Source organism: Phalaenopsis equestris, unplaced genomic scaffold (assembly GCF_001263595.1).
Source record: "Phalaenopsis equestris unplaced genomic scaffold, ASM126359v1 Scaffold000094, whole genome shotgun sequence".
Lineage (NCBI taxonomy): Eukaryota > Viridiplantae > Streptophyta > Magnoliopsida > Asparagales > Orchidaceae > Phalaenopsis > Phalaenopsis equestris.
The window spans coordinates 1,383,596-1,400,468 of NW_018164536.1; the positions used below are offsets into that span (position 1 = coordinate 1,383,596).

General features: G+C 30.4%; 1 protein-coding gene across 1 annotated transcript in view; it reads left to right on the forward strand.

The window, feature by feature from the left end:
- Nucleotides 1–16,873, forward strand: part of LOC110020168 (alpha-mannosidase At3g26720-like) — a 96,116-nt gene that overhangs the window by 14,115 nt on the left and 65,128 nt on the right. The window contains exons 4-13 of the mRNA XM_020718174.1: nucleotides 267–386; nucleotides 763–849; nucleotides 930–1,001; nucleotides 6,989–7,102; nucleotides 12,143–12,243; nucleotides 12,564–12,657; nucleotides 12,998–13,165; nucleotides 13,470–13,559; nucleotides 14,720–14,785; nucleotides 14,866–14,922. Coding sequence (XP_020573833.1) covers nucleotides 267–386; nucleotides 763–849; nucleotides 930–1,001; nucleotides 6,989–7,102; nucleotides 12,143–12,243; nucleotides 12,564–12,657; nucleotides 12,998–13,165; nucleotides 13,470–13,559; nucleotides 14,720–14,785; nucleotides 14,866–14,922 — 969 coding nt within the window. The remainder of the gene's footprint in view (nucleotides 1–266; nucleotides 387–762; nucleotides 850–929; nucleotides 1,002–6,988; nucleotides 7,103–12,142; nucleotides 12,244–12,563; nucleotides 12,658–12,997; nucleotides 13,166–13,469; nucleotides 13,560–14,719; nucleotides 14,786–14,865; nucleotides 14,923–16,873) is intronic.

Sequence of the window (16,873 nt, forward strand, 5' to 3'; positions counted from 1 at the left end):
AAATATACTCTGCATGATTCTTCCTTCTATAATGATCAAAGTTCCAGGTTTTTTTTTCTTTTTTTTTAACATTTATTTCTAAAGTTAATTGAATCTGACTTATCTTTTTATTTTTTATTTTTATTACAATGATTATAGCTTATTCTTCTTGACTCCATTTACATTTCTAGTCCTTAAGACAGCCATATTTTTTCGTGGAGGCCAGATTGTGGCAACGTAATGTACTCATTACTTCAACTATGGAATAAATTTGAACTTTAATGCAGGTAGGATTTGATGCTCTATATTTTTCTCGAATTGATTATCAAGATAGGGATGAACGAGAGGTCCGGAAAAGTCTTGAGGTTGTATGGAGGGGATCCAAGTCTCTTGGCTCATCATCCGACGTAAGTGATCTTATTTAAATTATTAGAAGATTTACATGATACCACTTAATTCCTATGTATTTACATATGTAGCACCTAAACTTCAAATTTTACATGTTAAAATGTGTATTTCACTTTCTAAAAGCTAAAATAGTGGTATTTTGTTGTGACATGAAAGATTTGGATGGTATAAAACTAAAAAGTAAAGTTTAGGTTTTAGATATGTAAACACATAGATTTGGGTGGTATGCATGTAAATGCCCCAAATTTATTTTGCTATCTGCAATTAGCATAACTGTTGCTTGGTGTAAGATTGCGATATCATTTATGTCATTTATGTTTCCAATTCATCTTAATGATCTTTTAGTAAAGTTTTGTTGACATGATTGTTCATCAGGTTTTTACTGGCATTTTTCCTGTAAACTACGAGCCTCCTCCTGGGGGTTTTTATTTTGAGGTTAATGACGACTCCCCTGTCATTCAGGTAATGTGCTTAGTGCCCCATTCCTTCTTATAAATAGAAATGGGTGAAAATTTTAATTTAATCCGCTTTTTTCCTTGCAGGATGACCCACTTTTGTTTGATTACAATGTTCAGGAACGAGTGAATGATTTTATTTCTGCAGCTATATCACAGGCATGAATATCTTTTATATACGTTCCGCTCAATTCCTATGAATTTAATATCTAACACCTAAATTTTGTTTTTTAAATCTACATCACCCAAATATTTCATATCACATAAAAAATACCACCATTTTAACTTTTAAAAAGTGAAATAAGCCTTTTCACGTAACCTAAGGCGGTATGGTATATATGTAAAAATTAAAGTTAGGTGTTAGATAAGTGAATACATAGGAATTGAGTGCTCTGTATGTAAATCTTCTTATCTTTTATTTGTTCAATTTTTTTCATTGTTACCACAGAAATGTTATGCATTACTTTCTACCTGGCATTCTACTTTGATGTCTCTCTGTTGGCTTTCATGTTTAAGGAATGAGAAGACCATAGCATCGATCGGAAATTTTTTAGTGCTGAGCTGGCAACCAGAGGGCTTGATATTCTAGGATCATTTATAATTTTGAATATGGATTCTGTTTGTGTGAATAGTTAATAGAGTTGAGCTTTGGTTGGTTTGGATGGATTGGTTTTTAAATTGATTAAACCTATTGCAACTGAAATCTAAAATCCATGAAATCAAATCAATCAAAATTTTGATATAACCGAATCGATTGCACAAACTGAAATTTAGTTCTTAGTTGGAGTTTTGTTATGAATAAACATCACAAATTACATATTACATGTATAATATCATTTTAATTTCAAGAATCCTCCATTTAATTTCAAATTTTCAGTTTTTTGGTTTATTCAGCTAAATGAAAATTAAAACCAAACCATTAAACAAAAACCAATTAGGTTTAAGAAACCAAAAATGAAAATGCATTTTTGAAATCTAACAAAATCAAACTTATTTGATTCGGTTTGATTTTTTAGGTTTTGACCAAATTGTTAGAAACTAGAGGTAGAGAAAGAAGCTGTACAATTTGGGAAACTATTCCAACTGGTTAGTAAATAGTTGTGGGTGAGAACGGGCCCTGGTTGGAGACCAAGTTATGGGCCGGGGATGTGGTGTTTGGTAACGTACAAAAACTTGAATGTAATGTCCCACGAAAACTCTTTGACCTGCTTCATTCCTCGCGCCAAAATCAACCAATCCCCGGTTCTTGCGCCCCGTAATTCATTTTGCTTCTTCTGTATTTAGAACTGTAATCGAGCCGAGTATTTCTTGAGTTGAATTTGGCTTGGTTAAATCATAAGTTCTTATTCAGTTTGAGCTTGAGCTTGAGCTAAACTTTTATATATACATTCATATTTAACTTCTTATATTTTTTAATGATCATATACTTATTTTGTATTTGGTTTGTTTATATTAATTAAACAAGTGAAAAATTTGAATGCGTACTTAATTTTTCATGTAAAGCTATTGAACAAGTTAAAAATTCAAATGAGTATTTGATTTTATATATAATGTTACTAAAAAAATTATTTCATAAATCTAAATAAGTAAGAAATTGAGGAAATTTTAATTTAACATCAAATTAATTTATACCAAATAATATAACTTGCAAGTAAAATTTTTTGCAAATTAATAACATAACTACTAACAAATTAATTCATTGAAATAAAAAGAAAAAAATTACTTTAAATTTATATCCATAGTGATATTAAATTATATTATATTAATGTTATATATAGTTAAATAAGTTCTAGTTAGTTAAATTTTATTTAGATAATTATCATATAAGTATAGAATACTTATAAGTTATTTGTTGAACAATAAACCAGCATGTTTGTGAAAATTAATAAACGAGTTGGAATATGTTCAAAGTTAGTTCATTTAACCTTTGCGTTTTAAAAAAAAATGTTCAAACTTATCTATTTACTAATTTGAATAAACATGATTGATTATTAATCAAGCCAAGTTTGAGTTGTTCATCAGGCGCGTAGGTTTATTTACTGCCCTAATTGTGTTCTCGTTGCATTATGAACCTCTTTTCATTTCTTACACGGGACTTATTATAATTTTCATCTAATCTCATATGCCTAATGAATTAATGATATGTATACAGGCCTAATGAATTAAAGTCATGTATTGATTGAGCTATTTTAGTCAAATGGAAAACGGTGTGTGTTTAACAAATAAATCTATGCGAGCTCAATGAAATTTGTTTGTTATGTATATCTTTTTCTTTGACTGAAAATTTTCCTGAACATCCTTCTGTGCTTTGGAGTGCTTATTGTCCTTCTGAATGATCGAGGCATTGTTTTCTAACTTAAATTAGTATTTGCGTGTATCTTATTGTGTGTGTGTGTGTGTGTGTGTGTGTAGAAACACAGTGCATGCACTACACACACACGCACATTTTGATATTAATGATGATCAGATTGAAACTAATATAATAAGTTGAAATATTAAGATTGGTTAATTTAAAATTTTAAATCACAATTACCTGAAATATCTTTAGTCATAGTTGAAAGAATCAAAATATTTTGAAACAAACAAATTTGAATGGTTGAGATTATCTAGATAAAGTTTCAGCTAAGCTAATAGTATTAGGGAATGACATAATGTTTTTAAATTTGAATATATATGAAAATATGAGAGCTGCATTTTCCTAAAGAAAAAAATTGTATGCTGCGTTAAATCATTTGATTGTTTAGAAAAAAATATATACATAACACAAATTTTTATTTTTTACATATTAAGCATCTAAAATTTTATATTTATAATACTATAACTGTGTCAAAATATATACATAAATAATATATATTTTACCTTAAAATGAGTAATAATGTTATATTTAATAATCATATAATTTTAAGTGTTATATGTATGAGCAAATTATTTTTGAGAATTTAAAATATCATGATCAATAATTTTAATTGTTTCGTTAATGATACATCATTTCATTCGTAAAATAATTTTATATAGATATTTCAAGGACCACATATCCACACATATTTAACTTTAATAAAATTATGAAGATAATAATGTGTCAAGTCCTTCATCAATTAATTAAAAGTAATTGTTGAATTAAAATTTGTGTATTTTAAATTTTGTTTTGACCCCCCTTATTTTTCTGAGATCCAGAGCTTATATGGGAGCATTTGGTTTAATTGAAGGGTGAGAAGTACAGGCTGATAAAATGGTAGTTTTATAAAGATAACAAGACAACTGTAAACATAAATACTTGCCACACTTGTTTTTTTTTTTCACTTCTTTTCTTAATTTTTCTTTCCGTTGCATCTCTAACTCCAAATCTATTGCGACTACACAATTTCAAATATTTATGTTTAGTTGATTTAGGTAAAATTTTGCCTAAAATTTGTCTAAAACGTGATTCCAAACATGTCTAGTTAGCATGCAAATTCTGAGAAATTTTCAAACTCAAATATTTCATTTGTTAAATTCATTGAAAAAACAAAAAGTTAAAGAACTCAAAACATTTTGCTTTAGTTATGGATGTCCTTACAAGACATTTATAGCAAGATGTATATTTGTGCATGCTTTTTGCTGATGATATCCTTCTGAATTCTAATGATAAGATTAGAGAAAAAGTTCAGGAAATTTTTGAATTATGAAGGTCAACTTGAGAGACTAAAGGCTTTCATTTGAGTAGATCTAAAACTGTATACATGGAATATAATTTTAGTAGTAGTAGCTCTAGTGGCGCAGTTGTAACAATTGATGTGATCAAGTCTTTAAAAAGGGTGAACATTTTAGATATCTCGGGTTTATTGTTCAAAATGATGGTGATATGGATGGGGAAGTTAATAGTAGAATTCAAGTTGGATGGTTGAAATGGTGGAAGGCATCAGGCCTATTTGTGATGCAAAAGTACCGCGTAGACTTAATGGACAATTTTATAAGATGGCGGTGAGACCTCCAATACTTTATGGCACAAAATGTTGGCCATATAAAACTAAGTTAAGTGTTCTTGATATGAGAGTGCTTAGGTGGATGAGTCACTTTACACTTAGAGACAAAATGCAAAACAAATATATTCTCGAAAGGGTTGGTTTTCTTCAGTGACAGAGAAGATTTGAGACAGTCGTTTTAGATGGTTTGGTCATGTTAAATATCGAGTGCCTGATGATCCTCTTAGAAGAGTAGATATTTTAGATTTGACTTTTGGTAAGTAGGTAGACCTAAAAAGACGTGGGCTTCTTGTATTAAAAATGATCTTAATCTATTAGAATTAACTGAAAATATTACACTCAATAGGATACAATGAAGAAAAAAGATTCATTTAGTCGACCCCAGTAAGTGGGAAAAGGGTTTTTTTGTTGTTGTAAGATTTAAGTGAAATTTTTCTTAAAACATGCCTAACAATAAGCCCCTTACACAACAACAACAACAACAACAACAAAAATGATAATACTGCAAATGATTTAAGAGGAAATAAACAAATAAAATAAATCTACAATAAAGAATTTTTAATGATAAAATGTATTAATATTAATATTAGCAACTATATTTTTTTCTTCATTTGAAAATTCATAAAATATTATAGTATCAACTGAATTAAAACAACAAAATATAGTCATTTTGCTTAATTAATTGAGATAGTTTTAAATATTAATCAAAACTTTTTTCTTTGAAATTTGTAAGTTGAAAATTGAGTTAAAAATAAAGAAATGTTGATTTGTGTTTTCAAAGAAGTTCAAATATTATGTCCAGAAATATTCAAGTCAGCCTAAATATCAATGCATCAAATTTAAATCTTTAATGTAAAAATATTATGTAATATTTATCAATTAGTGCAAAAGTTCATAAATAAACCAATAAAAATCATATATAATCAAATACGAATTCAATCACATACTTTAACCATCTCATTCAATTGATCTACAACAGATTCACTTTGAAAGAGTGGCTGAAAAGAAAAGAAGTTAAGAACTAAAAATTAGCCCTATTAAAAATAAAATTCACACAAAAATATGCAGTTATATGCATTTTAAATTTATTCACCTTCAATATACTGACCAAATAACAACTCAATATTAGGTTTTGATTTGTTTTAGTATCTAGTAAGAATAATTTCTATCTACCTCATTTATGGAAATGAATTCAATTAAAATTTTTAATAATTTTTGCCTTAGTTTGCTGGTCCCCTCATTGTCGACTACTATTTATGACCCAGAATAACGGATTTATAAGTGCATCCCCAGATAAGACTATAGTCTCCTAACAGAATTTTAGCTGGGTGATATTTTTATATTTACATTCGAAGTGACGTTTGAAAATTATTACATTTAAAAAAAGGTGAACTTTGCTAAAACCCTTAAAAATTGTTAACTTTATTGAAAACATTGAAACGTCTCAGTGAAAATTATTGAAAATAAATCGAATTCCACGCATAGCTCAAACAAATTATCTGTTTTAACCACTAAATATTTAATTCTGTTGGTTTTAAAAATCAAAACTTATTCCATCTGTTTTAAACAGTAAATTAATAGCCGATGTGTTCTAATTTCCAAATATTTAATGCCATCAGTAAAATTTACCACGTGCTTAGCAATGATGTACGTGGCAACATAATTAATAGCCATAAAAAAAGCGTTAAATTTACTTAAAAAAACGAATCAACAATTATAACTTACTTTTTAAAAAAGATTAACTTTATTGAATAAAATGAATCAACAATTCCACGCATAGCTGAAACATTTTATTCCACTGGTTTAATAGAATATTTATAATTATAATTAATATAATTACTGAAACATTTAAATTATAATTAACATCTTTAATATAAAAGATACTATATAGGGTTAAGATTTAACTTTGAAAATTAATGGTGAAGATTTGAAATCATAAAAGCAAAATAAGATGAAAGGCCAAGATTTCATTAGGGAAGAAACAGAAGCGGCTTTTATAATAGGAGCAGTGTATATATAAGTAGATAGATAGATAGACAGAAGCGGCTTTTATACAGATAGATAGATAGGCATACATTCATACTTATATGATTAATTACATATCATATATGAATGCGCACTTTATTCTGATTTTTAATACATGCATCTGTTGAGTCCAACAGTAATCTACCATTTATTTTTCAGGCAAATATTACACGCACAAATCATATCATGTTCACCATGGGAACTGATTTTAAGTATCAATATGCAAATTCATGGTTCAGACAAATGGACCAGTTTATTCATTATGTTAACAAGGTAAGTATTAGTTTTGCAGTACTTTTAAAATTGGCTTGTTTTTTTTTTTTTTTTTGACATTGCTTAATCTATGGTGGCTAAAACCTAACGCTTTTACGGTTTCATGCTGGTTTTCTTCTTTGGATTAATCAATAAACTTTATTTGCATGCGGGTACCTTATGCCCTTTCAGTCTAGTTCTCTAATTTTGAATTGTGATGTATTTTGGTTAAGCAAATATATTTGCAGTCCAAATTTTTTTGCAGACTTGTTGGATGTAACAGCTTTATGTGCTGTGAGGGCGCTGAGGATTTTATTTTAGTAGAAAACTTAAATGATAAAACAATTTTATATGTCGGAGAGTTTTAGAGCAAAAGGTAATTTAAAATTTATGTTATTTTTATTTTGTAGAAAAGGTTAATGATGTAACTTACACATTAAAAAGATAAACAACAATTAAGAGAAAGTGCTAGAAAGTAAAACACAAACAATTTTTACATTGTTTGGCCAAAAACCCACAAACCGACCTACTGTATGCCTAGCCCCAAAATTCAGGGCTAGGATAACTAAATAACCGACGTTATAATAACCGTATCCTTCCACAACGGATGGATACTACACTTACAACATGTGAGCACAACCTCATCACAAGGTTACAATTAACAAACAAACATAAAAATAAAATTACAAGATTTTACTCTCACATAGGAATATATAAAAAATACTGCTCTACAACATGAACAACGACATCAAGCCATTATCCCAATAAGTGGGATTGGCTACATGAATCCTCTCCATTGCGTCCTTTTGAGTGTCATATTTTCATTATTTCTAATAAACTAATATAATTTTTTATACGATATGCCAAAGTCCTTTTAGTTTTACCTCTGTTTTTCTTAACATAAGTCAACTCTAAAACATCTGTTCTCCTAACCGGATCATCAGATGGTCAACGTTTAATGTGACCAAACCATCTAAGATGACTCTCTCTAATTATGTCTGCCATTGGAGCTACACCAACCCTATCACATATATACTCATTTCGCATGTTGTCTCTAAGTGTCTAGCCACCCATCCACCTAAGCATTCTCATCTCAACTACGATTAACTTTGTTTTATGCTTATCTTTTAAAGACTAACATTCTGCGTTATAGAGCATTGCAGGCCTCACAACCATTTTATAAAATTTTTCTTTCAGTACTTTTCTATAAACAATAGGCCCCGATGTATTCCTCCACTTCAACCAACCAACTTGAATTCTTCTAATAAAATCCCCTTCTATATCACCATTACTTTAAAGAATAAACCTAAGATATCTAAAACGTGCACACCTTTTAATTTTTTGATCACCCATAGTTACAACTCTGTTACTAGAGCTCCTACTACTGGAATTACATTCCATGTATTTAGTTTTAGTTTTACTCAAACGAAGGCCTTTAGAATCCAATGTAGACCTCCATAATTGAAATTTCTCTGAACTCTTTTTTTAGTCTTATCCACAAGAAGGATATTATTATCGAAAAGAATACACCAAGAAGAATACACCAAGGCACATCATCTTGTAAATGTCCAGTAAGAGCATCCATAACTAAAAAAGATATCGGTTTAAAGCCGATTCCTGAATCCAACTGACATAGGAAAATACTTTTCCAATCCTTCTGTTCGAACACAAGTAACGACTCTAGTTGACATATCTTTAATGACTTGAATATAAGTCATATCAACACCTTTGCTCTCTAGAACTTTCCAATATTTCTCTTGGAACCTTATCATAAGTTTTTTTTTATCAATAAAAATCTTATATAGATCCTCCTTATTCTCTCTGTACTTCTCCATCAAACCTCTCAATAGATGTATATCTTCCATAATAGACCTGCTCGACGTAAATCCAAACTAATTATGAGAAATTTTTGTAACACGTCTTAACCTATGTTCAATTATTGTCTCCCATAATTTTAAAGTATGACACATCAACTTTAATTTCTCAATGATTTATACACTTGTGTATGCCCCTTTTATTCTTAAAAAAAACCAATAGACTATTTCTACGCACATCAAATCACTCCTCAAACATTTTTTAGTTTTTAAAATAATATTAAAGAGTTTTGTAAGCCATGAAACTGCAAAGTCTCCTTAATATTTCTACACTTCGATTAAGATATATCATTAGGTCCTATTGATTTTCCAATAAGGTCTAAAGTATTCATGTCATGATTTTTCGACAAATTTTATGTTGATTGTCGACTACCTAACACAACCCTCTACTATTTACATCCAGTGCTTGAGACTCGACAATGATAGTGTTTAAAAAAAACATAGGAATACATAAAAAATATTTCTCTCATCAAATAAAAAAAACAACAATAAAAATAATAACTCACGGTGTTATTTTAGGTCAAATAATATGAAGATGAAGTAAAGACTTGCAATTTTAAAATATTTAATCTAGATGATACGAAGAACCCAAAATGTAATTTATGTAATGAAATCAATGTAAACTTATAAATATCACTTTGAGAAATAAACTAACTTAAATAAAAAAAAGCACATTTATATTAAATCAAGGTAATATGAAATTTGTATGTGAAAGAACTTTCACTTTAAAAACATGAATTCAAACATTTCATGAAGTTTAAATCAAGATGAAAATATTTATAACACAAACTCACAACTTGAAAATATCTCACCAAAGATTGAAAGAGAGCAAAAAATGTTCCTTGTAGATGCTTGGATCAAGAGAAGACTGATGGAATTTCGGCTAAGCAAATGAGGGGAGGGATTTAGTAATTGAGACAATAATTCAACAGAGTTTTGGTATGATTTTTAGGGCAAGCCTGATTAACCAAACCATATGCCCATATTTATAATGAGAATTTCGGTCAAACGTTAGAGAACTGGAAGAAAATAATTTTTGGAATGTTTTTGAGATTTAGGAATAAAATAAATCAAGAATAAACAATGGTAGTGGCTAACCATGATTTAATATGAACTTAGTAGATTTATTTTGCCTGCTTATCAATATTTCAGAGATTAATTAATTTGGCCAATGAGAAATAAGTATGAGGATTTTAAATAAAGTAAGCATGGAAGGGAATTTCGGCTCATGAGGGATTAAATTAATAAATTTATCATCAATCAAGAGATTTAACTATGATTCAATTTAAATAATAATTTGAAATTTTTGAAAACTTTCTTGAAATAAACCTTAATATAAAAAAATGATATCCAAGAGATTTATTTTGCCTGCTTCGACCTTCTTGAAATAAACCTTAATATAAAAAAATGATATCATGTATAAAGTTTTATGAAATAATTTGAATGATTTCAAATTTTAATGTACTTTAAGAAATTCTAATTTAGCTATAAATATTTGAGAAAATTCGAATTATATCAACCAAAATAAATTTGGAGAGATTTGAACAATTTTAAAGAAACTAGACAATTCATTAATGCAAGTGAGAAAGGGAGGAAAATATTTAATTTAACTAGAAAATGATTATCCAAAATTAATAAAATGGATGACATTAATTTGAGTAAATATATTAATTTATTTTAAGTGCAAATACTAAGAAAATTTGGACTAAATAATTAAAATAACAAGAATTATTATTTTGATAGGAGAGAGCAAAATAATAATATGAGAGATGTACCATTCCTCTTTATTATTTTTTTAATTTTAGGCATCATTTTGAGAATATAATGAAGCCATTTTTTCAAATAATTATTTCATCTAATTTTGTTTGAATGTTTTTTTTTTTAAATACTACTATTCCAAGTGGCTATGACAAAATAATCATTTTTGATAATTAGGAAGGAGAAAAATGATAATTTGGATAATTTAGGGGATGATTTGAACTAAATGTAATTTGGATAATTTAGGGGACAATTTGAACTAAATGTCCATAACTAAATGTCTCGAATTGATTAATGATATGCTAGGACATTAATGAAATAAAATTTGAGTTCAAGTCAAGTTTCGGATGCATGTATGAAGCTTAAAATCATGCAAAAGATAAATTATCCGAAAAAATAATTTCATGATAATTTTAAAAATAATGCAAATTTACCTATGTAAAATTTGTGTAGTTGTTTTGCAAATGTGAAAATATGATTTAAACATTTAATTTTAATTTTAATTTGTGAGCTGTTAAATTTAAATTATTGCGCATAATAAGTAGCAATGACCCAATTTCAATTCTGAGTTGCTTTCGACTTTATCAAAATTTATTGATTGAACTACCTTTTGCACTTGCCTGAAACACTTAAAATATAGCATTAGTATTACCTGACAGAATGTTTGTTATCATCAAAATCGAATGGACCATATGAAATGACTCATGGTGCTAACAGGTGGAATGCTTGTTTATGGATATTCAATTATGTCCTTAAATTATTGTTTGAATTGTCTTGTACGTCTTCTTGTTGCTTACATATGCCAAAATCTTTTTCATGTCTCGTGCAAGGGTAAATTTGCTGTTTTTTTTTTTGAACGGTGGTTGAGGCATTGTTGGTGTTACGAAACTGTTGGTGCAGTCCATTTCACAAAACAGGCAATGGTTTAGTGACCTTCATTGTGGTTGATGTTATTTAATTGAACTTCAACGACTCTACATCTGTTGTCCTTTGTTTCATCTCGCTCAATCGAATTATTTGCTGATATGCTAACTGCGATGTTTTTTGTTTTATGTATAGTGAAGTATTCAAAAGAATGTTGTGAAAAATATTAATTACAAATGAACTAAATCTCAATTTGAATGAAAATCTTATGCAGTTACAAAGTAAAATTACCGTGCTTTAGAATGTATGCTACACAAAAATGTATTTGGTAAATGTTGTATGATTCATGTGCTGTAATTTATTGGCATTGTTTGAGCATGCCCTAATCTTGGAAGAAGCAATGCTTGATTCTTTATAAACAGTTGTGCATGAAATTTTGCATTTCAAGATCTATTCTGTATTCTTATAGCATTTATACTAAAATTTATTTATTTTTGTGCATTATTTAATATTTTACAGGGGAGCAAGTAAATTTTTCCATTAATATTTTTTTATCACGCTTCAGGATGGGCGAGTTAATGCCTTGTATTCGACACCTTCCATATACACTGATGCTAAATACGAAGCAAATGAATTTTGGCCTCTCAAGACAGATGACTTTTTCCCGTAAGTCGAAACTACTTGAAAGTTAAGGGCTTATTTGGGAACATTTTTTATTTTTTTTTAATTTATATTTTTGTTTTTATTTTTAAGAACATGTTTGTTTGGTGCATATTTTAAGTGTTTTTAAAAGCACTCAAAATAACATTTATATGGCTTGAGTGTTTAGAAAAGCAAACACCACTAACAAATATTTTTTATTTCAATGTAAAACTTAAACATAATAAAATAAAATAAAAGAGTAATCCCAAACGGCCCCTAAAATTTCTTGATCGTGCCTGTTTATTTGAAATCTATAATGCGGTTTTAACTAGTATAAATTGTAGATATGCAGATGGACCAAATAGATATTGGACAGGATACTTCAGCAGTAGGCCTAGCATCAAAACATACGTTAGAAGGATGAGTGCCTACTATCTAGTAGGGCTTCAGTTCTCTTTCATAGTTTGAATGGGGCATTTACATTCATACCACTCAATTCTTATTTATTGACATATCTAACATCCAAACTTTCATATTTATATACACGCCACTCTAATCTTTAATATCACATAAAAAATACCACCACTATTAACTTTTTGAAAGTGAAGTACACCTTTTCATGCATAGTTTCATGCCACCATATTGTTATAAATGTAAATTTCAAATTTTGGATGTTAGATATGTAAATACAAATAAATTGTGTTGTATCGATGTAAATTTCCCATTTTGAACATGTTATCCAAAAAGATGACATCTAATGTTTTCAACCACCTTAAAGGCTGCAAGGCAGTTGGAATTTCTTAAAGGAAGGAACAGCTCAGGGCCAAGCACTGACAGTTTGGCTGATGCTTTAGCCATTGCTCAACATCATGATGCGGTTAGTGGAACTGAGCAACAGCACGTTGCAAACGATTATGCAAAACGACTATCTATAGGCTATGCTGAGGTGACAAATTTGGCTCATGCTGTGGCATTTGCATCTTTGATCCATCATTGTTAGATATGTATTTACATATTTAACACCTAAACTTTATTTTTTACATTTATACCACCCAATTATTTCACATCACATAAAAATACCACAATTTTAACTTTTAAAAAGTGAAATGCACCTTTTCATGCATAGGTAAGGTGGTTTCACTGGTTTGTATGTAAAAAATTGAAGTTTAGGTGTTAGGTATGTAAATACATATGAATTGAGTGGTATGTATGTAAATCTTCATTTTTTTCTTTTTTTTTTTACTTTTCAGTCTGAGAAGGTAGTTGGGTTATCACTTGGCTGCTTGGCAGAGTCACTGTCAGGTTCTGATTGCTATAACCCGGCAACAAAGTTTGAACAGGTTTGATATGATAGAATTACTGTTTTACATTGCGAGGAAAGTTTTGTATCTTTTGCCAAATTGTGAAAGTACAGCTTATAATAGTTCCATCAGCATAGTTTATAAAAGTTGTACTTTCAAGTGATCTTCTATAAAACAATTGGCTTAATCACCTCAATACCTAGGAATGGGCCCTCTAGAACCATTGGCTATTATAGGTAATCCATTCCGCAATAATGACAAAAGATGGGTGCAGTTTCATTCGAAACTTTTTGGATCCATTGCTGAGTACACAAATGGACTGACTATGCATTTAGAAAGCTGAAATGATATCAGAAAATTCTGGCATGTCATGCTGAAGTTGTGATGGGGAAGTGAACTGCATGTACTTTGGAAGAAAATTTGCTGGGAATTCAACCACGTTGTTTTAAAAATCAAAGAAAAAATTACAATATAAAATAATATAAAAAGGGATGTAAATAAATAAATATAAAGAGAATATAATAATAATAATAATAATAAGATATATGTTTTTGTACATACACGTAAATCAAATGCGTCCATTTTAGCCATCTCACAGAGTTTGTTTGGAGAAGCTTTCTTTTTGCACTACTTTTCGGATCGTTACCACAATTGTGTTTATATGCTGCTTTCTTGCTGCTTCATAGAAATTTTGTTAGTGGAAATGTACTTTCTATAAAATGATCTGCTAAGTATGAAAGTTGTAAGAAAATCGTTGTATGACTTTTTTGAAAAATAATATTTATAAAAATCATAGTAGTTTTCTAGAAGCTGTTTTTTCCGCAAATGCTTTGCAACCTCCTTTATAAGCAACTGCACCTGCCCTAAACTTATCATAAATCAACAGTTTGGGTGTTATTTCCGTTCAGGTTAAGATATATTATGATGCATGAGGTTTTATGCTAATGACTTTTAATAATGTATTTATCCTACTTATGTTATAGAAAAAAATAGGCTTTTACTATTGATCACTAGAGAAATTTTTTATTATAGTTATGCTTCTTCGCGTCGATGAATCTTTGCCTACTCCATAAGCTTCCTATTTTTTCCGTTTATTTTGGACCTATGGTTTAAATGCATTATGTAATGAATTATTATATGTCTGTTTTTTCCGTTTCTTGGTTTGTGATTATTGATTTTTTTTGTATTCTACTGTCTAGTGTCCGCTTCTGAATTTAAGTTACTGCCCTCCTTCTGAAGCAGAGCTCTCCCATGGAAAAAGCCTGGTAATATGATTAATTTTTCATAATTTCTTTTTTCTGATCTGGTAATTTTTATAGAAACTGATGCTTCACTGATCTTGCAGGTTATTCTTGTGTACAACTCACTTGGATGGAAAAGGGAGGATGTGATTAAAATTCCAGTAAGAAATTCTTTCTTATTCCTTAGTCATTCGTAGCTAGATTTGTTCTCGGGAAACTCCTTTAACCCAGCTACTCGAAAAAAGGGAAATTTACATACCTAGCATGGCCTCCACCACAAGGAAAACAGTATACTAAAACTGCGGAGCTGATGGTTTTACCTCTTCCTTTGAGTATTTTGTTCCAACTATTATTTCATGTTTAAAGATTTTCTGTTTATTTTATGATGGAAATAGGAAAGCTGTTTCTTTATATTATGCATGGGGCTTAAGGGAGTTTTTTTGGTGCTAAGCTTTGCTTTAAACAAAGCAAGTATGGAATTTTGAGTTTCCTATTTTAGATTTATTCTTGATTTATTCCTTTCATTTTATGTTGTATTTCTTTCTTTTTTTAGTTATTGTATTTTGTAAGTTGTAATTGTAGGAGTTAAGTTTGCCCTAGCCTTTACTTATTTTATTAGGAGAAGATCTGAAATTTAATAATCATGAAATAAGAGAATATAATTTTCTTCGTCTTTCCACACAGTATCAGAGAGTGGGAATAAACCCTAGATTTCTCCAGTTGTCGGATCGGGCATTGGTGTGGTAATTCGTGATGAGATAGACAAAGTCTTTCTGGCTGCTGAAATGGAATGACTCTTGTCCACTGGGACAGTTCTCAAGTTGAAATGGAGGCGTTTATTTTTCTTGGCGAACTCCTTAAGCCTTGGATGATTGAAACCAAGGGGACCATGATCAATGGAGATAGTGCGACTATCATTGGCGCTTTTTGCAATCTTATGCATGCTAAAGGTTGGCAATATCACCTCCAGATTGAACCGGACATCGCATTTCTTTTTGAATTTCAACAATTTTTTTTTTTTTTGTTTATAGAGAATAATAACAAAGTGGCCCCTTTTTTGTGCTAGGCTCGATTTGGATAGGTTCTTCTTTTGGGAGGCTCACACTTGTGACACCAATTTTTTGAGCGTGGTTGAGTAAGATGCCAACCATGCCAGTTCTTTTGTCTCTAGCTTTTATAGATCTCTTCTAAACTTTTGTTTTCTTTTTCATGTAATATGCACATTTCAAGGAACCCCTTCAGCCGACATGCAGACCTCCTCGACTCTCATTACTCTACCTGGAGGCCCCTTCCTCTATTCTCTTTGCCACCGGAATCTTCCCTGCAGCAGACCCTCATTTGCCAGATTCTTTTTGTAAGCTTTCCCCGCTTTAATTTTTGACATTGGATCCTCCTTGCAGCTGGAATCCTCCCTACTGTGGGCCCTCCTCTGAATTCTCCTTGCGGGCCTCCGTGGTTCACTTTGCTGCTCCTACCATAGCAGTAGTGGGCTTATCCTTTATAACAACTGCCTATCTTCCTATAACCGCCATAAGACACTCGCTTTGTTTCTCACTGTCATTTGCTCCCTTGCTCATGCTTGTAGACGAGTGGTTGTGTTCCAGTAGATAGTGAGCTAAGTTGAATGTTTTCAATGGGAAGTAATGGTCACATACCACGTAATATGTATAAGCCTCTTCAAGGAATGAAAATGTTCCAACCAGAGCCTTTTGGTTCCAGTGTTTGTCCGCCACTTGGCTTATTGACTTATGTGCTTCCTCCAGATATTATAGCACATAAGCTTGTCGTGCAACATATAGAGATGTGATCAAAGGAAAATATATTGAGATTTTCATACCTATTTTACACTGATTTTGATGATATTACACATTAAAGAAGGGTATTTTTGATGTTTTGTTGCAGGTATGATGAATTATAGTCATTGGAGCAACAAGATGCAAAAAGGAGCGAATTTGGAGCGAAAAAGACCAAAATATGAAGATTGAAACTGGGGCGCCGACGGTGAGCCCAACGGCGCCGACGACGAGATTTTCCCTAGAGTCCAGATCAAATATTTTAGAAGGCCCGCCGACGGCGCCCACGAGGCCGGGGCCCGCCCGGGCGGGGGGGGGG